The sequence below is a fragment of the Macaca nemestrina genome, chromosome 11 (assembly GCF_043159975.1).
Source record: "Macaca nemestrina isolate mMacNem1 chromosome 11, mMacNem.hap1, whole genome shotgun sequence".
In the NCBI taxonomy this organism is placed as follows: domain Eukaryota; kingdom Metazoa; phylum Chordata; class Mammalia; order Primates; family Cercopithecidae; genus Macaca; species Macaca nemestrina.
The window spans coordinates 130278860-130304112 of NC_092135.1; the positions used below are offsets into that span (position 1 = coordinate 130278860).

The 25253-nt window shown below is 43.2% G+C and overlaps 1 protein-coding gene and 1 long non-coding RNA gene across 2 annotated transcripts in view; one reads left to right on the forward strand and one right to left on the reverse strand.

The window, feature by feature from the left end:
* Window positions 1-25253, forward strand: part of LOC105473922 (DIS3 like 3'-5' exoribonuclease 2) — a 374047-nt gene that overhangs the window by 244425 nt on the left and 104369 nt on the right. Inside the window, 1 exon segment of the mRNA XM_071073554.1 lies at window positions 3682-3761. Coding sequence (XP_070929655.1) covers window positions 3682-3761 — 80 coding nt within the window.
* LOC139357246 (uncharacterized) lies at window positions 14284-19734 on the reverse strand. The gene is made up of 2 exons (XR_011610138.1): window positions 17958-19734; window positions 14284-14695 (listed from the first exon to the last, which is right to left on the reverse strand). It is a non-coding gene; the product is annotated as an uncharacterized lncRNA (long non-coding RNA).

Consider the following 25253-nt stretch of genomic DNA (forward strand, 5'->3'; position numbering starts at 1 on the left):
TCCATTTTAATTTAGACTTTTATGTTTCTGGTTTAAGAGCAGATTAAAAAGTGTTAAAGGTAATAGAGAGTTGGTTTGAGTCCTTACAGGCTAGTCTAGAATTTTCCTTAGAAAGCAGTTGTGGGTGCTCCCAAAGAAGACATTTACAAACTGATAAACAGTCTTACACTGTTTATCTTACACGGTCACATATGGTTGAATCAACTTCAGGCTGGAAATGTCTTAATGGGCATTATCATTAATGCACCGGATCGATAGAAATGAAAGTCTCAAAGCACCCAGAGACATTTAATTTTAAGAAAATAAAACTTCCTAGTCAACCCTCCAAGTAATCTAGTAAACTATGGTTTCCCACCTGCAACCAAGCTAATGGAGTTCTTTTTGATTTTGACTAGGGAACATTTTTTTGGCTTTTATGATGTCATTATGATGAAAGAAGAAGAACCAAACATTCCTACTACCATGTCTGACTTTTTAGTTTCAGTTATACAAGTCCTTTTTATTGAGTACTCAGTGTATATAAAACATTTGGTTAGGTTTTATGGGAGATACCAAAAGGAGACAGAAGTGGATACTTCCTTCTTTACCTTGTGAGCCAAGTTCAAGATCCTCATCAATTACAGCCCATTGCTGTGGTGCCAGGTCTGATTTCACCTCCTGGGCACTTCCTATTGCCATCCATCTGTTCATTCAGCAAACATGTCTGAGGTGCGGCCTCTGTTCAAGGCTCTGGGAACACAGCCCTTGGAGCACACGTTCCAGGAGATCAGTGTTTCTCTTCTCCTCTGGCACTCTTGCTTACAACCTCTTTTATATAGTGGAACCAGAATTACTTCTGTATATCTTGAGGCTTGAACCTTCATGTTCCCTACACTGTGTGTGACTCTCCTCGAAATATTTAGTGGGAGAGTGGGTCTCCTGATTAACCACCCTTTCTGGGATCTGCACTCTAAATGCTCTTGTTCCCTCCACCTGAATGGCACCCAGCTTTCCCTGCCCTATTGTCTTAGCATCCAGTGGGGACACAGTTTTTACTAGATCTGTAATCTTGAAGCCATTAACTATATTAAGCCAAATGCATCTTGTAACAAATGTTACAAGATAGCTAAATCTATGTACAAACAATAATACATATCTGATCAATTGTTTTTTGATTGAGGAAGATTCTCTACAGTTTTTATTTTTTCCATTTACAAAAGTAATATTCAATTGCATTGAAAAATTTTAAAAATATGAAAAAGTACACATTAAAGGAAAAAAAAATTAATCCATAAATCTAGCACCTGTCGATCAACCCTATGAATATTTAACATATATGTTTTACTTTTCTTGATTTGAAAGTCACATTAATTTTTTTAAAAAATAGTAAACAATAAAATTGACCTCCTTTTGCTGTATGTAAAATTCTGTGAATTTTAAGACATGTATAGATTTAGTTCCAGTCCCTCTGCTGCCCCCATACAAGCATCCCTTTCCTAGCTCTGGCAATCACTGATCTGCTCTCTGTCTTTTCTCTGTTTTCCTTCCATTCCGTTCTGTTCTCCTCTTCTCCTCTCCTCTTCTTCTCCCCTCCCCTCTTCCCACCCCCCCTTTTTTTTTTGTTTTTGAGACTGAGTCTCTCTCTCTTGCCCAGGCTGGAATGTAGTGGCACAATCTTGGCTTACTGCAACCTCCGCCTCCCGGGTTCAAACAATTTTTCTGCCTTAGTCTCCTGAGTAGCTGGGACTACAGGCGTATGCCACCATGCCCAGCTAATTTTTGTATTTTTAATAGAAATGGGGTTTCATCATGTTGGCCAGTCTGGTTTTGAACCCCCGACCTCAGGTGATCTGCCCACGTTGGCCTCCCAAAGTGCTTTGTTTTCTTTTTGAGAGTGGCTCTTTTCACTCAGTTCAATACCTTTGAGATTCATCCAGGCTGTTAGATTTATGAATAATTTGTTAATTTTTGTTGCTAATTACTGTTCCATTTTGGGAGTGTACCATAGTCTGGTTGTCCATTTACCATTTAAGATTACTTTTTGGGTTGGGCATGGTAGCTCACACCTATAATCCCAGCACTTTGGGAGGCCAAATTGAGAGGATCCCTTGAAGCCAGGAGTTTGAGACCAGCCTGGGGAACAGAGTGAGATCCTGTTTCTACAAAAAGTTTTAAAACTACTCCAGTATGGTGGCATGCACCTATACTGTCAGTTGCTTGAGAGTCTGAGGTGGGAGGATCATTTGAGCTCAAGAGGTTGAGGCTGCAGCGAGCCATCCAAACAAGGTTATTATTTTTTAAACATTTGACATTTTTGAAATTCTAAAATGTCTTAAAATTAATGTATATATTTAATGTGGTGGGGTTTTTATTTCTTCAAAAGCTATTACAGAATTGATGGTGTATCTTATCATTAATACTCTCTTAGGATCGAAGTATTGTGGTTAGGATTAGAGAGGGCTGTTGGGAGTAATTAGGAGTAGGGTAAGTGGACAGTTAAGACTGAGACAGAGAAAGGCCCCGAGAGCTTGTGGCAGGCCAGCACGAGAGCAGCTTGGCAGCCTCTGAAGACAGGGTCTCACTCTGTTGTCCAGGCTGGAGTGCAGTGGCCCAATCATAGCTCACTCCTGCCAAGGAAGTTTTGAACAGAGGAGCAACACCAGGAAAGAAGTCTTTAAGAACAAAGCCTGTCTTATCATGGTTGGTACAAGTATGGACAACATCATCAGTGTTGATGAATCAGCAAAAGACAGAGAAATGGTGGCAGTGCACTGCTAGTACTGGTTGGAGTGGAGGAAGAACCTAGGAAGCAGTGAGCACTGACTAGAGAGTGTAGCATGGAGGCAGAAGGGCAGTTGCTGCAGAATACCCCAATCTCCAGGCAGTGCCCAGGCAGGAAAGGCCAGAGGTATGGAGAGCCAAGGACAGCTGCTGCCAAAATCTTTAGGTGTTTACATGGTGGAAATGGGTGGGTTGAGTCAGGCATGCTATATGGGAAACTATAAACAGAATGAGAGTTTCACAGGTTAAGAGTGCAGTGTTCGTAAGGATACCGTGCAAGGATAAAATGGTGAACTTAGTATAAGCTTGGTTGTAGTATATAATTATTCTGTGGAAACAGACTGTGATTTGTGCTACTTCCAGGTAGGCTTATTTTATGGTTAACTGTACGGCCCAGTTTTTTTGCAAAGCTTATTGTTGGGTCTCATCCCCCTGTACCGCATGTCAGATGACTTATTCTTTGGCATACTCCCATTTTTTTCACTATAGGAGAATGAACAGTAAATTATCTTCATAGAGGTCCTTAAAGGACAGCTTCCCATCAGACACTGGAGAAGGATATTTTACCAAAGTTGTAAATTGAAGAATAATTTACCAAAGTAACTTGCCGCTCTTGTCGGCCAACTCTTCTTGAGAAGCCTCGTTCATGGAAGCAGCCTCATTTTCACCCACTCACATCTCTTCTGGCTTGGGGTGAAGGAGAAGTAGGTGCCAGTTCACACAGAGGAAGAGAAAATCACTCACCCATTTGTCTCTTCCCAGTCTCACATTTAACTAAAGATCTCATTCTCATAGAAGTTATTTTTCACTTTCCCTAACAGAGCACATATACAAAATTCACTGTTCTTTAAAGCTGTACTATGATGGGGCAAAGTTGCTATTATTTGTGGCATTGCTAATTGTTTCTTCAATCTTTCCTAGAAAAGACTGTATCTTCACCATTGACCCATCAACCGCCCGAGACCTCGATGACGCCCTCTCCTGCAAGCCACTCGCTGATGGTAGGATGGAAATTTCTATAGCATCCTGGGCAGCAGGCAGTCTGCATGCCTGTGTGGTTTGCCTGGCTGCCCTGCGCTCCCTAAGCAGCATACTATGCAAGGCTAGGTTTGCTTTGTGCCTGAACTTGCCACAGGCCTCTGAGCCTTTACAACTATGTGACCTTAAGGTTGTGTTCCTGGGCTGGGCGCGGTGGCTCATGCCTGTAATTCCAGCACTTTGGGAGGCCGAGGCGGGCGGATCACAAGGTCAGGAGATCGAGACCATCCTGGCTAACACGGTGAAACCATCTCTACTAAAAATACAAAAAAATTAGCCAGGCGTGGTGGTGGGTGCCTGTAGTCCCAGCTGCTGGGAAGGCTGAGGCAGGAGAATGGCGTGAACCCGGGAGGTGGAGCTTGCGGTGAGCTGAGATCGCGCCACTGCACTCCAGCCTGGGCGACAGAGTGAGACTCGTCTCAAAAAAAGAAAGAAAAAAAAAAGATTGTGTTCCTGTGGTGACGTTGGTGAGGGTGAGAATGAGAAATATTCTCTCACTAGACTCTTCTTGGGCCTCAGAAGGGGCAACAGTGAGTGCAAAAGAATGAATTGCAAGCCTTGGCCCTTCAGATAGTTCCAGTGTTGGCGTAAGGTATCACAGAAAGAAAGTTCCTAAGGGCTCTGCTTGGGAGAGACATAGGGTTCTTTACCTGAATTTAACACCAAATAACGTGATTGAAAGGGTACTCTTCAAAGTCATGCTTCCAGTTGGGTAGCAGGAACCCTGAGAACTGCCTCTCTAGGGCTGAGCTGGAGAAGCCTGGGCTACTCCCAGTAGGTTTTCATCTGTCCAGCAAGCTGAGAAAGGCAAACTGATAGGGGCTCTTTAAACATTCTTCTGGGATGTTACTGAGCAGGTAAAAGTAGGATTGAGGCTAGTTGTCTTTGGAAATTATAGCTGGAGGAAGGGAATGCAGCAATTGACTCTCAAAGGAAAAATGTAGGATGTGAGAAAAGTGAACCCTACCAATCCTCCCCTCCCCCTCCCCTCCATTGCCCTCCCCTCCTCTTCTCGACAGAGTCTCACTCTTTTGCCCAGGCTGGAGTGTAGTAGCATGATCATGGCTCACTGCAGCCTCAATCTCCCAAGCTCAGGTGATCATCCCACCTCAGCCTCTCAAGTAGCTGAGACTACAGATGTGCGCCACCAAGCCTGGCTAATATTTTGTATTTATGGTAGAGATGGGGTTTCACCATGTTGCCCAGGCTGGTCTTGAACTCCTGGGCTCAAGTGATCCATCCACCTCAGCTTCCCAAAGTTCTGGAATCACAGGCATCAACCACCATGCCCAGCACCCGCAATCCCTTTTTTAATACCGCAGATGTGCTGCTTCTAGTTTTTAACCTATTTCTTGCCCCTCTCTAGGGTGGCTTCTGGGTGACTGCTTTGGCTTTGGTCATCCTCACAGATGATCTTGGCACTAACATGGCCTTTGACATTTGCCCAATGTGGATATCCACCGTTGCAGTTTCAGTCTGCTACCAAGCACTGATGGCCTAGTGGCCTAGTCTTTTAAAACATTGCAAAGATGTTCATATCTCCTGTTTTTATCTTCCTTGAAACTATGGGCAAGATTGCTCAGTATTTTCTTTTTTAAAAATTAATTAATTAATCGATTTTTAGAGACAGGGTCTCACTCTGTCGCCCAGGCTGGAATTCAGTGGCTCATTGCAGCCTTGAACTCCCAAGCTCAAGCAGTCTTCCTGCCTTGGCCTCCCAAAGCACGAGCCACCATGGGATTACAAGCACAAGCCACTGTGCCCAGCCTCAATAAAGAAAGATAAAGCATAACAAGAGAAAAGGTCCCCTGGAAATTTTAGAGAAATTATATCTTTTTAAAATCCAAAATTCAAGCAGCCTACTTCAAAAGGCAAGTACTGGCTTGATTTCTTATATTCTTAGCAATCTCTGTTGCATGCAGAGGCTTAGGCATACCTGCTCGGTATGTAGATGCCACTTCCCTAAGCCACAGTGTGAAAAATGCCCCTAGGCTGAAAGCCAGGTGACCATGGACCTCATTCCTCATATTTTCCTTCCCTCTAGGTTCACACCTCTACTGTTTGTGTAATGCTTGGACAGAATTGCTTCCTTTGTTTTGTCCAGTTTCATAGTTGATAATAGCAGAAGGAACATCTACTACCTGTTCCTCTGTCTCAGCTGGCCTGGAACGCTGCACCTTGCAGGGATTCCAGGGAGCTGGCACATGTCCTACCCTACTCACTGCATACACTGCAATTTTATGTCTAGGGTACAAGTGTGTCAGCAGAGGTTTCTTAGAGGAAGTGGTCAAAGATATGGTAGGAAATATAGACTGGGGACAGATTTGGGGACAAATTTTCAGACCAAATAGTGTTTTTTGTTTGTTAGACAATGGAAAGGCAAGCAGATGTTGTTCAGCAAGAGAGCATTCAAAAAGAGGAAAATAATTTAGCACTTCAAGGAAAAGGAGGGAAACTAGAGGCTGGAAAATGAGTCAGAGAAACATCAATAGTTACGGACTTGGACTAGATGGTAGCAAAATCAATAGGGGGGTTGGAGTGGGAAGGACAGATGTGAGAAAGGGATAATGACAGAAGAATCTATGGAAATGAATACTGGGGTTGAGGGAGAAGAGTCCAAGATGGTGCCAAGGTTTCAACCTGGATGACTGGGAGATGGAACCCATAAGTTAGAAATGGGAATCAGGAGTACAAGCTGGTTTGGGAGAGAGTATGTTGGCGTGGAGTTGTCCATCTGATGATATTTATGTTAGTTGCTGCAAATTCTTTGTAGAAGAGCTGAGGTATGTATAAATAAGCTAATTAGACGCAGCCCATGGAACTATATACAAAGAGCCCTGGAGGAGAGGAAGCAATGCACCAAAGTGCAGTGATTTTATTTGAATAATGGGATCATAAGAGATTTTTTTTCCTTTCTTTAGTTTCCAAATTTTTATAATGTGGCAATAATAGTTTTATAATGAAAAAAATTGTGTAATACAAAAATATTATGAGGTGCCAGAAATCACAGGCCGCTCAGTAGCCTGCTGCACCAGGTGACCAGACACCTTCCATCCGCTTAGTTTCTCTGTCGTTCCAGAGGAGCAGTTTGGCAGAGCAGCAGATAAACGACATGGAAAAGGAGTCAGGGAAGACTCCGAAAAGGCCTGAGTTGGTCAGCAAACAGTTTTACGGTGGCACTTCTACAGTTGGCCTTTGTGACAACAGTTTCTGCCAGGGCCATTTATCCAAGGAGTTGAAAAGGGAAAGTCATTTCCAGTTTGGATTGGGGTGAGATTGGCTAAGTTCAAGTTGAGGTAGTTACCAGTTCATGTCAATTCTTGCTTAGGGGGAAAAATGTTAAAGTTTCAAACACAAATAGTGTTTTCTTGGCCTATTTATATCATCTGTAGTTTTGTTTTGTTTGTTTGTTTGTTTTAAAGAAACTGTAAAGTTTAACTTTCCTTTGGTTTCATTAAAATTATCTGAATGACCACTCTGTGAAAAGCAGACAGATGTAACATACCTGGTCCTCACTTTCCCTTTTGGTAGAGTTCAGATGTACTCTGACCAGGACATACCTGGTCCTCACTTTCCTTTTTGGTAGAGTTCAGATGTACTCCAGGACTTGTTAGCAGTGTCTATCAGGTGAGGCACTCCAGTGATCAATTCAACAAATCGCAGTGACCACCTATCTACCAGTAGATCATAATTAGGTTGCAGGCGGAGGAGAGGGTGCCTCCTATCTTCGTGAAATCTCAGCTTGGAAGGGATTCTACTAGTCATCCAACCTGGTAATTCTCCACTTTTCTTAGCCTGAAAACACACTTCAGGAGAACACTCCCATGAGCATTACCCAGCAATGTAGAGTTTTTTCACCTTTGTTCAAGAAAATGTTTAGTGATATAAGTGAATAGGAGTGGCATTATAGTGATAATCCAGAATCTGGAGACAGTAATCGTGCGCCTCAGTGTTTTATTATCGTGCCAGGTCACTTGCAGCCTACCTCACAGCTGACCTCAACGCTCAAGTGTGGGAATGCCACAGTTGTCAGATCACCCTCTGGTTTTTGAATTACCTCCACCGCATCCACTTATGGAATGTCTAGATTGCATTTGAACTTTCTACCTTAGAGGCAATTCATTCTGCCTTAAGATGGCTTGACTGTTAGGAAATCCTTCTCTGTAATGATCTGAAACACTGCTCTCTTCCTGTAATTTTCCACTCATTAGTCCCATTTATGCCTCTTGGGGCCCTATAGAACAAATCTAATGTCTCGTTTGACAACCTGTCAGTTACTAGATAACAGTTATCATGTGTCTTCTGAGTCAAAAATTCTCAACTTAGCATCCTAAATATTCTTTGGGGTCCAGTGGATGATGAGGTGTGAGCCCATCTCCCATGTCATGGAGTCATTTCTGCTTTTATGAAGTCTGAAGTTCATGGCTGCCTGTATCCAGACTTCGCCTCCCTGGCTATTAGGGCCTGCGCTCTTCTTGCCAGTTCCTCCTTATTGGGCAGGACTGGGTTCAGAGTAACAGCTACCCATTCTCTTCAATTAATCAAGCATTGTGGCTTTGCCTTAGTCTCTGAGGGAAAATTGTCAGCCTGACCAGCTAGGACCTTTATTCAGCTTTTCATTGATTCAGGCTCCCAGCAGATCCTGCAGGAAATTGAACTTCACTTCTCCAGCATCTTGTTTCTCTGAAGTTGTATTCTCTAATGTGCGCTCTGCTGTTGAACTTACAGGGTTACCCTAGCCAGGCCTTAGAAATGAATGAATGGGAAGGGGGAATGATGGTTAATGGGTTTCAGTTTCTTTTTGGGTGACGAAAATGTTCTGGAATTAGATAGTTGATAGTTGCACAACTTTGTGGACATACCAAAAACCACTGGGGGAAAAGGAGTGAGGGAATAAGTGAATGAGAAGAAATAAACATATCCACTTATCCTTGAGGCTTTCTGGAAATTGGAGTTTATACACCTTAACCACAATTTAGCAGAGGTCTTTATGGAATGCCTAGCTGGATATCATAGTCACATCCCTCATGTCCATCTCTCCTCCTTGCTGCTTTCCTCTCTGAACCATGAAACTACAGCCCCAGGTGCACAGCCCTCTGCTCCGCTGCCCGCTCACATTTCCCATCCCCACAGAGTGCAGCCATCTGACTCAAAAAAAGAAGGGTCTGTCCCACTATCTGCATAGAAAATACTTGGTTAAGTTAGAACAGTATCCAGCCTAAGGGGCCTCTGGGATGCATATTACCTACTGTGCTCAAGGAAGCACCAGTCTGCCTGCCTGGATTGTCTCTGCAGCCTGCCTGGTTGCATGGCTTTTTTGGGGGAGGATGGAGCAGACAGCTCTGTTCCTGGGAGCCCATAGCAATAAGGGAATAGAGTGAGTCTAGGAGCAGTGCCTGTAAGGATTTCAGAGACTTCCTAATAAACTCTCTGGCTCCCCAAATGGTTATGTTTGTCACCTGCTGAGAATTTCCTGTATTGACTGATCACCTTTGGAGGCAGTGAGGAAGTAGGAGCTAGAAATTCTTGTGTCCCCCTGTGTGCCCAGGCTTTAGCTAGAAAGCCTGAGGGATAGGATGGGGTGGTAGTTGTTTTAAAGAGCAAAGGGCTGAGATGAAGTCACTGGACCTGCTACTGGGAAGAAACAGGAAACCTGAGAGTCCTGGAGCTTCTGAGTGAAAAGGTTCATGCATGTCTCTAGCAGCCAGGCCAGGCCTCTTCCTGGGCTCTTTTCTCACCTCTGGGAAGACTTCTCCCCAGCAGTCATTCACCCCAGCCCCTTTACATTTCCCTTTGCCCTGCTTCCTCCTCTTGCTGTACCAACTGAAGTCTCCCTCATCCTATAAAACCTTCCTGTACTCTGCTCCAGCTCCAGAACTTTCACTTGTGTCTGTCAGGACACCTTGGAAGAGTTGTCTTTACTTGCTATTGCTTTCTCACTTCCCGTGTATTCCTTATCCCATTTGCAGCGTGGCTTCAGAATGCTGGCTGCAACAGGTTGCCCCAGCCTCAGTTCACTAAGCATCTCTACAGCACTTGGCTCTTTAGTCTGCTCTTCCTCCTTGAAATTCACTCACTCTTCCTTGGACTCAAAGGACCCTCCCTGCTCTTGGTTCTAAATGTGGGCTTTTCTTCTCCAGTCGCCTGTTTAACTCACCTTTCACTGCCCAGCCTTTCAGGCATCAGTGCCCCTCCTTTCATGCTCTGCAGTCTTTGCACTTGGTGTCCCCTGTGCCTGGTTTCCCCTTTCCCTGCAAAGCCACGTGGCTGATTTCTCACTTCCTTTCAGGTTTGATTGGTCGCCTTCTCAGTGAAGCCTTCCCTAGCCATTCTGCCTCTGATTCCACCCCTCTCACCTAGCCACCTTTCCATTTTTTTTTTTCTCACCACTCATCACTTGCTAACTAACATAGGTCAAAGGTGGCTTTTTTCTTTGCTTTTAAGATGGAAGATATTTGATATGTTTATGTTGAGAGCTAGGAGATGACAGAGAAGGAAAAGTTGAAAACACAGGCATGAGGAGAGTTGATTGTTTTGCAGGATCTTGAAGAAGAAGGTGGGAGATGAATCAGAGCATAAGTGGAAGGCAAGGCCAAGGCAGAGGAAGAACGCCCCTCCCCTCCCCTCTCCTCCCGTTCCTCCATCCCCTCCCCTCTCCTCCCATTCCTCCATCCCCTCCCCTCTCCTCCCCTCCCCTCTCCTCCCATCCCTCCTCTCCCCTCCCCTCTCCGCCCCTCCCCTCTCCTCTCTTTTTGGATGGAATCTCGCTCTGTTGCCCAGGCTGGAGTACAGTGGCACAATCTTGGCTCACTGTAACCTCCACCTCCTGGGTTAAAGTGATTCTCTTTCCTCAGCCTCCCGAGTAGCTGGGACTACAGGTACACGCCACCATGCCCAATTAATTTTTGTATTTTTAGTAGAGACAGGGTTTCACCGTATTGGCCAGGCTGATCTCAAACTCCTGACTTTGTGATCTGCCTCCCTCAGCCTCCCAAAGTGCTGGGATTAAAGGCGTGAGCCGCCATGCCCAGCCAGAACACCTCTTTCTATGAGACAGAGAGGCAAGACATAGTTGATGGGCCCCTGCTAATGAGGGATCACACCTGGCCATACCCGCTTCCACTGTGAAGTAGAAAGCCGAACGCTGCTGAGAGGGCTGACGGAGTGGTGAAGGAGATAGTCTGAGTGGAAAAAAACAACGCAAACTGCCTTTCCCCTGCTGCCACCCTGCAACAATCAACACAGAAGACTGCTATGACCAAATACTTGGGTGCTTTTTTGCCATACACAAAGCAAGCAATTAGTTCTGCAGCATATGCCAGAGGGTGTCCTCCAATTCAGTTCTGATATTCTCTGCCTGGAGATAGCATCAGATCCCAAAGATTGAGCTCCTGATCCCACAAGACTGCCTCATGCTTCTGATGCCAGTCGCAGGCTCCAGGTTGGTTTACTTGTGATTCTGTCTGACCAGCTCTAAGTTTGGGATCCTGCAACCCCCTCCTTGAGTTTCATTAATTTGCTAGAGTGGCTCACAGAAAACTCAGGGAAACCCTTAGGTTTAGTGGTTTATTATAAAAGATATTGCAAAGGATACAGATAAACGGTTGCCTAGGGTGAGGTATGGGGGAAGGGATGTGGAGCTTCCATGCCCTCCCCAGGCATGCCACCTCCATGTGTTCAGCTCTCCAGAACCTCTCTGAACCCCTGTCCTATTGGGCCTTTTATGGAGGCTTCATTCGATAGGCATGATTGAAGCGTGGACACCCATGTAGAAATGTGATTGGGCAGAAAGTGTTTGATCTCAGTGACAGACTGAGTGGAGAAACTCAGCAAGGCCTGTCCAGATGCTTCTTGGCCTCTCTGTGCAGCATTCCCTCTTCCAGGTTATCGGGCAGGACCCCTTTTGAAATGGAAGTCTTCCAACCCACAATCAGACAAGGTAGGTCAGAGAACATTTTAATAGGAAGAGGGGAAGATTAGAATCCTGCCTTGGGGAGAAAAAGAAGCTGGTGAAAGGAGGGCAGGAGAAAGTCAGAGAGATTCAGTGGCCTAAAGCTCCCCAACGTTTTAACAAAAGACTGTAATAAAGGCTATAGGAGTCATAAGCGAGGAACCGCGGATGAACACACACGCGCGCACACACACACATGTCCATGTCACGCACACATCACAGATAGGATCGGGAACTGACCAGGAATCCATCAGACAAAGCATTGGCAAACACTGCTTAGGTATGTCTGGGTTTGAATCCTACAAAGTCTGGAGAATAATAAGATTTTCTTCAGTAATTCTTAGCCTCCCAGGTGTGGGAGCAGAGGTTGCAGAGATCCAAACTTGGAGGTTTCAGGCCGGGCACAGTGGCTCACACCTGTAATCCTAGCACTTTGGGAGGCCGAGGTGAGAGGCTCATTTGAGGTCAGGAGTTCAAGACCAAACTTGGGAGTTTCCTGGCAGGGAGAGCTGGAGGGGCAGCAGGACAAGGGTCTCACTGAGCCTGTTTCTTCTCCGCCCCTTGCTTTTATGATAGAATCGGCTGGCGTCTAATCAAAGTTTTACAAAGTAATCCTGGAACCACATTTGATTCCTTTTCCTCTCCAGACTGTTGTCATGGTTTTTTCAGTAATTTCCCTCCCTCCTCACTGTCTCCCATCCACCTTGCTGTCCAGTTATCTTTCCTATGTGGCATGCACAAGGACCAGATCATGTAGCTTTTCTGCTTGAAAACCTGCTTGTACCTATGGGTTAGGTCTGCAGTTCTTTAGCAGAGCTTTGTTACCAAAGCCCTTTAAGATTAGCCCTCAGTCTCCTCTCCTGCCACCCCACTTCCCGGTGCACAGTGGGGGCTGGTCACTGCAGGCTCTGCTGATCTTCTGTGCCCTTTCCTGCCTCCAGGCCTCTGCCTGCTCCTTTCCCTCTGCTTACAAGGCCTTGCCTCCCTGCCTCCTTCTGTCAGATGAAATCTCCTTCTAAGAACAACATAAACCTCTGCAGAGCTTTCCTTTCCTCCTAGCAGAATGCATTGTTTCTGTTTATCCTACCAGCAAGTATTCTTCATGTCTTGGATATAGCAATAAACATCATTACTTCTGGATTTAATTCTCTGTTTTGCTTATTTCCTAAGAGCAGGGTGTTCCTTGGATATCTCTACTTCCTGAGTACCTTGGATATCTCTACTTCCTGGTTGCTGCCCTGCATTTTAAAAATGTTTGGTCTAGTCAGATCTAGCCAGGCAACTTATTGCATACCTTCAGTGTTTCACTCCTTTTTCTGGTTCTTGCCTTGCCCCTTTATTTCTGTGTACTTCTGTCCTTAGTTTTGTGGGTTGCCTGTGGGTTTATATCCTGACATATAAACCTGATCCACTTTCTCTCCTAAAAAATTTCTTTGGAATTGGGCATACTTTTCCCTTATTCCATTCAAGTGTTTCAATCCATCTGTCATGTCTCAGTGGTACCTGTAAGATCATTGGATTTATCTTATGTTCATGCTGCTGTTACTCCAGCTCTGTGAATTGGCCCATGTGAGGCTCACTTCCTTCTTATTTCCTTGCCAAGTGTCTTGCGTGGCCTGCACTGCTCTTCTCTTTTCATCCCTACAGGCTTCTGCAGCAACTCATGTCTTCATTTTATCTTGTCATTTCCTCCACTTCCCTCCTGCCTGTATCCTTGCTATTTTCAAATTCAGTAAGTGCTAATTTTCTGATAAAATTAACTTCCTGAATGAACCCTAACGTGGTAGTAAAACAAAATTTGTGATCTAAATGCCAATTTTTTTCCCTTTAGTTATATTGGCAAATAGTCTTGCTAGTTAAGAAATGCCTTTTAAACACCAAGTACAGTGCTAGGTGCAGTAGCTTACACCTATAATCCTAGCATTTTGGGAGACCAAGGTAGGAGGATCACTTAAGGTCAAGAGTTCAAGACCAGCCTGAGCAACATAGCAAAACCCAGTCTCTACAGAAAAATTAATTAATCAATTAATTAATAGCTGGGCATAGTGATGCACATCTGTAGTCCTAGCCACGTGGGAGGCTGAGGTGGGAAGACCACCTGAGCCTGGGGGTTCAAGCCTGCAGTGAGCCAAGATGGCGCCACTGCACTCCAGGCTGGGCAATACAGTGAGACTGTGTCTCTAACATAAATAAATAAATCAACACCAAGTATCTCTTCAGTCGCAGTGCTCACCTATAAGTTGGGAGAAGTAGAAATAGGAATTTGAGGGCTGGGCATGGTGGATCACGCCTGTAATCCCAGGACTTTGGGAGGCCGAGGTGGGCAGATCACCAGGTCAGGAGTTCAAGACCAGCCTGACCAACATGGTGAAACCCCGTGTCTACTAAAAATATGAAAATTAGCTGGGTGTGGTGGCACGTGCCTGTAATCCCAGCTCCTCAGGAGGCTGAGGCAGGAGAATCACTTGAACCCGAGAGGCGTAGGTTGCAGTGAGCCAAGATCGCACCACTGCGCTCTAGCATGGGCGACAGAGCGAGACTCCATCTACAAAAAAAAAAGGAAAATAAATAGAAATTTGATAGTGTAAAAATCCAGGTATTCCTTTGGTAGCAGATAGATCTTAATGCCATGTTGATAAGACATTGGAAATTAGAAAGTTTGTTTTTAGACTGGGCACGGTGGCTCATTCCTGTAATCCCAGCACTTTGGGAGGCTGAGGCAGGTGGATCACCTGATGTCAGGAGTTTGAGACCAGCCAGGCCAACATGGTGAAACCCTGTCTCTACTAAAAAATACAAAATTAGCCGGGTGTGCTGGCACATACCTGTATCCCAGCTACTTGGGAGGCTGAGGCAGGAGAATCGCTTGAACCCAGGAGGCGGAGGCTACAGTGAGCCAAGATTGCGCCACTGCACTCCAGCCTGGGTGACAGAACAAGACTTCATCTGGAAAAAAAAAAAAAAAGTTTGTTTTTATTTTTTATCTCTTGGGAATGTAGTTGGGTGGTTAAGCTGGTATATGGAGATAACGCCAAGGTACTGGAATTCAGGAATCAGGTGACAGTTCAGAAATCAGGTGACAGTTTAAAAATGAAAGTCAGCTTTATATGTAGGGTTTCCTCTTGCCTGGAGATCTGTGAAACTTCAGAGTAAATCTGTTATTTTAGTTTGCCTATGGCTGAAACAGAATGTTGGCAGTAGTTTTATTCTCTTGAGGGTCACAAAGCCCTTTGAGGATTTCATGATAGCTATGGACTTTCTATATATAGTAGCTATATAAAATTTTGCATAGAACTTACATTTCCAGTAATACCGTGGAATGGATATCCTGAAAAAAATCTTTCTTCACTAAAACTCTGTAAAATGATGCACTTTTAAACAATGTATGGCAGAACTGGTAAGAAAGTATGGAAAATATATAGAGGCCAGGAATAAAACAAGAACAGGTATACTTCGTATATACCAAAGAAGTGTACATGTGTTAAAGAAAGCAGCTTACCTAATGGCGTCGTCCAATTCTTAGTAGGCCAGAGATTTTGCTCAGGACCTGAATTAACACTACCTGCATAGTGTATAACATTTCTTTTCTTTTTTTTTTTTTTTTTGAGACGGAGTCTTGCTCTGTCGCCCAGGCTGGAGTGCAGTGGCGCGATCTCGGCTCACTGCAACCTCTTCCCCTCCAGGTTTAAGCAATTCTCTGCCTCAGCCTCCGGAGTAGCTGGGATTACAGGCGCATGCCACCACGCCCGGCTAATTTTTTTTGTATTTTTAGTAGAGACGGGGTTTCACGATCTTGGCCAGGCTGGTCTTGAACTCCTGACCTCGTGATCCACCCGCCTTGGCCTCCCAAAGTGCTGGGATTACAGGCATGAGCCACTGCGCCTGGCCAGTCTATAACATTTCAAACCAAATATTTATTTTAAAGTGGCACCATGTGGATAATACTTCCAGAAGCTGGAAAAATCAAAAGCATATTTCTTCTGGAAGAATTAACTCTCAATCAAACCTTTAAAGATTTGCCACCGATACAGTTCTAGTAAATATTATCTCACTTAAAAAATCATGAAACCCACAGGAAATAAGGTACCATGAGTGAGAGCAGAAAAAAAACAAATGTTGGAATCACATTCACAAAGACTTTAGATATTAGAATAATTGACAATAAAATAAGTATTTTAATATATTGAAAGAAACTAAAGAGTGAATTGAAAGTATGAGTTAGAAAAAAAGATATTAAATGACTAAAAGATTTGAAAAAAGAACTAAATAAAACTAGAAGTGATAAACTAAAGTAAGTAAAATTTAAAACTCAACAAATTGGTTAAAAAATTAGACTCAGTAAATAGAGAATTAGAGAATTGGAAGGTAAGTCTTAAAAAGTCAAAGTATAACACAAAGGGACAAGCAGGATTATGAAACAGTGGTTAGAAGACATGGAGGATAGAATGAGAAAGTCTAATTTTAAGAGTTCTAGGCCAGGCATGGTAGCTCACGCCTGTAATCCCAAGCACTTTGGAAGGCCCAGGCGGGAGGATTGCTTGAGGCCAGGAGTTCAAGACCAGCCCGGGCAACGTACTGAGACCTTGTCTGTATAAAAAATAAAAATTAGCTGGGCATGGTGGTACAAGCCTGCAGTCCTAGCTTCTTGAGACGCTGAGGCAGGAAGATCACTTGAACCTAGTAGTTTGAGGTTACAGTGAGCTATGATTGTGCCACTGCATACTGCAGCCTGAGAGACAGAGTGAGACCCTATCTCAAAAAAATAAAATATAGTGGAGCTTCAGCAGGATAAATAAATGGAGTTCACACCTAGATACATTATATTTAAAGAAGATCTGGAAATCAACCAGAAAGATAGACTGTAGCTGACTTCTCAAGAATATCAATGGAACTCAGAAAGCAATGGAAAAATACCTGCTGAGAGAAAAAAAAGAAAAAAAGCATTCAACTTAAGAATTATTTGCACAGCAAAACTATCTTTCAAGAAAGAAGGCTGATGAGTAAAGACATATTACTTTTTTATTGTGATAAACTATATGTAACACAAAATTGGCTATTTAAATTATTTTAAAGTTTACAAATCGTTGGCGTTATTTACATGCGCAATGTTGTGCAGACACCTCTTTTTTTAAAAAACGTTCTCATCATCCCAAACGGAAACCCTGTAACCATTAAGGAGTAATTATTCATTCCTCCTCCCCACAGGCCCTGGTAACCTTTAATCTACTTTTTTGTTTTGTTTTGTTTCTTTTTTTGTTTTCAAGAGGGTCCTACTCTGTCACCCAGGCTGGAGTGCAATGGTGGGATGATGGCTCACTGCAGCCTCGACCTCCCAGGCTCAGGCTGTCCCCCAACCTCAGCCTCTCGAATAGCTGGGACTATAGATCTGTGCCAACATGCCTGGTTAATTTTTATTTTTTGTAGAGACAGGGTCTCACTGTGTTGCCCAGGCTGGTCTCAAACTCCTGGGTTCAAGTGATCCTCCCACCTCAGCCTCCCAAAGTGTTGGGATTACAAGCATGAGCCACTGCACTCAGCACAAATAGATTTTAAGGTGGAGGGCATTACTAAATGTAAAGAGAGTCACTAAATTATGATTAGAAGGGTCAATTTGTTGGGAAAATATAATAATTCTAAACATATATTAACAAATAATATGGCTTCAAAATATGTAAGACAATACTTGACGGAAACACAAGGACAAATTGATAAATTCATCATCGTGGTGGGTTAGTTTAATATACCTTTCTCAGGAAATGATAGTTCAAACACACCAGAAATTCAGTGTAACTGTAGAAAATTTGAATAGCACAGCTGATGTTTGCTGTAATAGCCATATCTAGAATATAGTACTTGCAGTTAGAGAATACACATTGTTCTTAGAGCACACAGAAAACTTTTGTAAGTACTGATTCTCTATTAAACTGTTAAGCCTATTTCAAAAAATCGTTGGTATTATTCAGATCATGTTCTTAGATTGTAATGCAACTAGATTAGAAATAATTATAGAAAATTTTTCCATTTTAATTTGGAAATTTTAAATAAACTTCTTATTACACATACACAGATTAACAAAAATTAAAGTTTGGCAATATCAAGTTGCCTTTTTTCACCCTCTACTCGAAGAGCAGTGGCCAGATGCATGGTATAAATCAGCATGTCCTTGATGCTGTGTCCCCTTTTAATGCCTTAAAGATAAGTTACCTACCTTCTCATAGTGACTCTACCTTTGTTGTTGCCTTTCACATGGAATTCAGAGTGTCTTCTTCTTTAGGACCTAGGGTTTCTACTCCTACTACTTTCCTCAGACCATCCAAGAACTACTTAGCTCTTTGAAATATGCTACATGCTGACCTGCTGGCTACCAGTGAGCTAAGGATTGCTGGAAAGCCTGCACTACAGGAGACCATCAAAACAGAAACTGCCTTGTCTGATCAAAGAAACCGAGATACCTGAAGGTTAGCAGTAGAGAAAGGGTTCCCAGCTGGGACTGACAGCTGCCCCATGTGGGCATTCTCTCCTTGGACGTCTGCTCACCCACTTTTGGAGCGGGCGGCACTTGTTGCCACCTTGGTCTATGTGTGATCTCATAATCTGTTGCTTCGCACCTCATACACAATTGAATCTAGACTGTAACTTTTAAACAGGAGTTTGCTAAAGATTGGAAGATAGCAAAAGGAAAATAAACAGAAAAGAACATAAAGCACCACAAAGTGGCTTGCTTTCCACTGCTCCCAAATCTAGGCCCACCTGGACCCTGACCTGTGCCCACACTGAGCATCACCCTGGCAACCCACACCTCAGCATCTGCCCTTTGAAAGCCTAAAACTAAGAGGTCTAGAAAGAGGTCCAAGGGCCTACTTCTTGCATTTTGCATTTCCCCTCTGAAGACTTGCCCCTTCTTCCTAGGAAGAGTAATGTTAGGGGGCGTTCATCCCTTTTAGGGGAGAGTACAGCATTCCCATGCCTTATTCTGCAAGCCACATCAGGACCCTCGCCAGTGCACTACATTGGCAGTGGAAGACCTGCATACTTCAGAAGCAGAGGTCATCTGATTATACCATTTAGTAGGAGATCTAGTTTGCAGCTTCCCTGCTACATACTCAGCATCCAATCCTGAGCTAATTGAAAGAAACCATTCCTTTATATTGTGCTGTCCACCACCCCCAACTTTGCACAGTGTGCTTTACCTCGGACCTTTCTGTCCTTACACCCCATGCCGTCACAAACCCCCCGTTGACAAGGTATAGAAAGATGGAATCCAAGGCCTGTGTCAGATAGGCCATTGGTTGGAGAAATAGCTTTAAGGTCAGTCAGTCTTCAAGCACAACCTTCACCACAGCCTTCCACTGTGTGAACTTAAGAAAGCTCCACTTATGTCCTGCCTCAAAGGAGGGCCCGAGCGGACAGATATGTGTGTATCCACATATATCCTTTATGTTCTCCTCTGCCTGGCGCATGCCTACCCCTCAGGACTGGACCATTCCTTTCAACCATTCTTCTCACCTTGAGTTGTTCTATTCTGAACTTTCCGGCAGGTGGTCTTGCTGTTGTTCCCCTATTTCATTCCTTCTTTAGTTTTCTGGAATTTAATTTACCTCAGACAGAATACCTAGGTTTAAACCCCTGGAGTTAGCCCCACATATACTCTTAGCACATAGGTTATGTGTCTCCCTGTTTCATCCACTTCAGTGAGCTGAATCCTGAAATGCTGCATTTCAAAAGGATGCCCTTGCTGAAAATTGAAGACTGTACCATGGGAGGCACCTCACATTTAATTAGGAAAGTTTAATCTGCTAGCTGTTGGAAACATAAACATTCATAGCTTAAAAATAAGATCTACATGTGCCATTTAATTTAACAAAAAAACTGTGCGTAAAATCTGTGCTTTGTATTTTAGAGGGGAACCCTGATCACTCGTCAGTAGATCTTGGAAGAAAAAAATTCCAGCTGGGCACGATGGCTCACGCCTGTAATCCCAGCACTTTGGGAGACCGAGGCGGGTGGATCACCTGAGGTCAGGAGTTTGAGACCAGCCTGGCCAACATAGTGAAACCCCGTCTCTACTAAAAATACAAAAATTAGCTGGGCATGGCGGGCACCTGTAATCCCAGCTACTCAGGAGGGAGGCTGAGGTGGGAGAATCGGTTGAACCTGGGAGGTGGAGGTTACAGTGAGCTGAATTCATGCCACTGTACTCCAGCCTGGGTGACAAGAGTGAAACTCCGTCTCAAAAAAAAAGAAAAGAAAAGTTCTACTTCAGGGCAGTTTTCTGCTTGGATACATTTCTGGGTTTTGTCTCTGACTTCTTCATGATGCCCAGTGCTTCGAATGCTGTTCCTCCTACATTCCTCTTCCATGGGAAGTCATTGCTTTTTTTTTTTTGAGATGGAGTCTTGCTCTGTTACTCAAGCTAAAGTGTGGTGGTGTGATCTTGGCTCACTGCAACCTCTGCCTCCCGGGTTCAAGCAATTCTCCCGCCTCAGCCTCCTGATTATCTGGGATTACAGGCACATGCCACTGTGCCCAACTAATTTTTGTATTTTTAACAGAAACGGGGTTTCACCATGTTGGCCAGGTGGTTCTGGAACTCCTGACCTCAGGTTTTCTGCCCACCTTGGCTTCCCAAAGTGCTGGGATTACAGGCGTGAGCCACCGCACCCAGCTTTGTGAAGTCATTTCTAATCCCATTTTGAAACACTGAATTTTTTCCTCTTGCAGTATTTTATGTCAGAGGGCTTTCTGACCTCAAGCAGATCCCAGGCAACTCAAGTACTTGATCTCAGTCAAATCTTATTTTTGTAGTAGGGCCCTTGATAATGAACCTGGGAAGAGAAATGGGAAATTCTGTAGATCTGTCAGCTCATAAGGAAATGCATGTCTTCTTCATTCATCTGGGGCACTGGCAAGTGAACAATTTTTTTTTTTTTTTTTTTTAAGAGCTAGTCTTGCTCTGTCACCCAGGCTGGAGTGCAATGGCGCAATCTTGGCTCACTGCAACCTCCACCTCCCAGGTTCAAGTGATTCTGCTGCCTCATCCTCCCTAGTAGCTGGGACTACAGGCACCTGCCACCACACCCAGCTAATTTTTGTATTTTTAGTAGAGATGGAGTTTCACCATGTTGGCCAGGATGGTCTTGAACTTCTGACCTCAGGTGATCCACCTGCCTTGGTTTCCCAAAGTGCTGGGATTATAGGCGTGAACCACGGCACCCAGCTGGTGAGTGAACAATTTTAACTGTCCTTGTTGTATGATCATTTTTTACTGAATTGTACCTTGACTCAAAAAATCCAAATAACTGAATAGTCATGCGAGGGCTCTGGCATGGAAGTGGGCTTCTGGGATGCTTGCCAATGAGTTCCTTTTTGAGGACACAGAATCTAAGTGGAAAGATTAAGTGGAGAGGCAGCTCCACCCTCTAAGTCTTATTCCTATGTTCCATTCAAATCTTGCTAGCCCGATTTCTGTGGGGTCTGGGCTTTGGAAATTCTCTTTTTTCATGGATGTCTCAGTGCACCTTGTTAAACCGAATTTGGACTGTTTTGTGTTCATCAGCTTCCAGCTCTGCTGATTGGTTCCAGTTTCCTTGCTCATGAAAGCCAAGATAATCTGGCACCCACCAGTCAGGCATCCTTAAGTATCTGGCACCAAGGTAAACCTGGAAGCCAGTTAAGAAGTCCCAGTGATCCAGCATACTCACTGCGTGATGAGAGACAGTTGTGGTATTCCAGAAAGAGCACTGGAATAGGAGCAGGAGAACTGGGTTCTTGTCTCATCTTTGCCTCTACTGCATCATGGAAATTTGGGCATTTCTGTGATTTCTCTGAAATTCTCTTTCCTCAGCTATAAAATGGTGGTTTGAACTAGATAGTTTCTCAAGTGTCTTCCAGTTCCAAATTACTGAGTATATGAAAAACTAAAAGAGCTAAGCTTCATTTATGCCTGTTGTTGCAGAAACACAACTTAGCTTTAAAGATATTTACAGTAACTGCCTAAAGTTGCATATACTTCTGATCCTTTTCCACAAAAGTAGTTTGTATAACAACAAAATGAGAAGGGACACGGTCCATATTCCAGAGGAGAGAATTAACCTCTTTTTACCTCAATGTTCCCTGACATTAAGGGGGATAATAATATCTAACTCAGAATTATGGGGAAGACTAAATGAGATAATCCCTGGCACTTAGAATGGTGCTGGAGAAAAAGGAAGTGTTAAGTGAAAGTTATTATTAATATAAAATTAGAAAGATTAAAATTTGCATGGGCCACAGTGACTCACGTCTGTAATCCCAGCACTTTGGGAGGCTGAGATGGGAGGATTGCTTGAGCCCAGGAATTTGAGACCAGCCTTGGCAACATGGCGAAACTCCATCACTACAAAAATTACAACAATTAGCTGGGTGTGGTGGTGTAGTCTATGGTCCTAGTTACTCAAGAAGCTGAGAGGTGGGAGGATTGTTTGAGCCCAGGAGGTCAAGGCTGCGGTGAGCCATGATCGCACCACTGCCCTCCAGCCTGGGCGACAGAGTGAGACCAAAAAAGTCGCCATGGAATTGTAGTAAGGGTTATGCTGAAATAATAAATGTTCAGCGGTTGCTCAGAAGTCAAGGTGAGACTAGAATAGAGAATACAGAAACAGACCCATTTATATATACAACCACCTGGTTTTTAGCAAAGATGTTACTGCTGTGTAGTGAGAAAAAGATGGCTTTAGTCAATAAATAGTACTAGACCGGTTGGATATCCATATGGGGAAAAAATTGATTTTGACCCCTGCTTTGTACCACACATAAAAATGAATTCCATGTGGCTCATAGATCTGAGTATGAAAGTAACACATTAGCACCTTTAAAGATAACATAAGAAGAATAACCTTATGACCTTGGTGTAGGCAAAGATTTTTTAAGTGGAGCACAAAAAGTGTAAACTTTAAAAGAAAAGACTGATAAATTAGATTTTATTAAAATGAAGAACATCCATTCATCAAAAGATGTCATTAAGATTGTTGAAAAGGGTGCGGTGGTTCATGCCTGTAATCCCACCACTTTGGAAGGTGCAGGCGGGTGGATCCCTTGAAGTAGGAGTTCGAGACCAGCCTGGCCAACATGGTAAAAACCTCTTTCTACTAAAAATACAAAAATTAGCCGAGCATGGTCATACACATCTGTAATCCCAGCTACTGGAGAGGCTGAGGCACGGGAATCACTTGACCCGGGACATAGAGGTTGCAGTGAGCCAAGATTGCACCACTGCCCTCTAGCCTGGGCAACTGAGTGAGACTGTCTTTAAAAAAAATAATTGTTGAAAAGGCAAGCCACGGAGTGGGAGAAGATATTAGTAATATATGTATCCAGCACATAACTCTTACCAATATATCATATAAAGACTTGAACAGGCACTTCATAAAAGAAGATAACCAATGGTCAAAAACATGAAAATATCGTAAGTCCAGTGGGAGAATGGAGATGAAAACCACCATAAGATACTAATTATGTTCCCACCACATTAGCTAAAAGTTTTTAAAGGTGAAAATGTTAGTGAGGGTGTAGAGCAATTAGAACTCTCATATACTGCTAGTAGGAGTGTAAGTTGCCACACCTACTTTGGGAAACCATTGTACAATATGTAATAAAGTTGAGTGGATTCATAACTCATGGCCCAGCAGTTTTAGTCTTAAGTATATACCCCATAGAAAGGTGTATATATGTACAGAAACGTTCATAGCACCATCACTCAAAATAGCGAAAAACCAAAAACAATCTAAGTGCCTGATAACAATAAAATTAATAAATTGGGGTATACTCTTACAATGGAATATTATATAGCAACAGAGTGAAGCAAATTCAAAACACACATGATGAATATCAAAAACGCTATGTTGAGCAAAAGAAGCCAGACCAAAAATAGATATATACCATATGCATATGAATCTAGTTATGTAAAATACAAAGAAAGGTGAAACTGATCAATGATTATAGAGGTCAGAAATGTAATTATCTTTGGTGAGTGTAAAGACTGGGAGGAGGCATGAGAAAAGCTTCTGGAATTCTGCATACGTTCTATTTCTTGGAACTGAGTGGTGGTTACATAAGTATATTTACTTTGTAAAAATTCACTGAACTGTATGCTTAATGTTTGTATGCTTTATGTATTTCATGCCTTAATAAAAAGTTTTATTTAAAAAAAAATGAAGGAGTACACAAAAAATGGAAACAACCCAAATGTGTCTGCAGCCAATGAATGGATAATTTAATATGGTGTATCCATATAATGGAATATTATTCATTCATAAAAAGAAATGAAGTACATGGTACAACAGGGGTGAACCTTGAAAATAAACTAGGTGAAAGAAGACAAGCATAAAAGGGCACTCATATTCCATTAATATGGGATGTCAGAACAGGAACATCTGTAGAGACCAGAAATAGATTAGTGGTTGCCTGCGGCTGGGAAGGTTGGGAGGAAATAGGGAGTGACTGTAAACACGTCATTACGTATGGGCTTTCTTTTTGGGGTGATGAAAACTTTTAAAATGTATTGTAGTTGTGGTTGCACAACTTTGTGCCTATACTAAAAACCATTCAGTTGCATACTTTGAGTGAACTGTGTGGTATGTTAATGAAATCTCAATAAAGCTTTCATGAAACAAAAAGTTAAGAGATACTGGTAATTGTAATAATGATTAAAACATTGTTAATCATAATCAGCCTTAGGAAAAGGCTGCACCACCATATGGTCCTTTGGTATGATAGGTGAGCACATTGTTACTAGAGTCAGACAATGTTCTAATCCTAGCTGTGCTATTTACGGACTGTGTGACTTTGGGCAAATCATTTAACCTCTCTGAGTCTGAATGTTCATTGGTAAAATGTAAATATTAACAGTACCTAACTCATAGAACTTTTGTGAAGATTATTCATTTAATCAAGAAATAGTTGAGTGTATTTATATGCCAGCCACAATAAATAAAACTATTGTTATCATCCAGGAGATACTGCATCTGAAGAGTCTTAACTCCATTTTAGTGAGAGAGGCTACAAGTGAACTTGAGCGTATGTCATGAGGACAGGACATCTTTCCCCAACTATACCACATCCATATCTATTACAAAATACAAAAGTCATGTTCAAGGCCAGGTGGGGTGGCTCACGCCTGTAACCCCAACATTTTGGGAGGCCGAGGTGGGAGGATTGCTTGAGCCCAGGAATTCGAGCCCAGCCTGGGCGACATAGTGAGACCCCATCTCTACAAAGAATTTAAAAATTAACTGAGCATGATGGTGCATGCCTGAAGTCCCAGCTGCTCAGGAGGCTGAAGTGGAAGGATAACTTGAGCCCAGGGAGGTGGAAGCTGCAGTGGGCCATGATCGTGCCACTGCACTCCAACTTGGGTGACAGAGCAAGACCCTGTCTCACAAAAAACTCAGGAAATTGAGTTATAACTAACTGATATATGGACAGCTCAGAAATAGAAAGTGACCAGTAGTAAAAAGACTGCTTGACA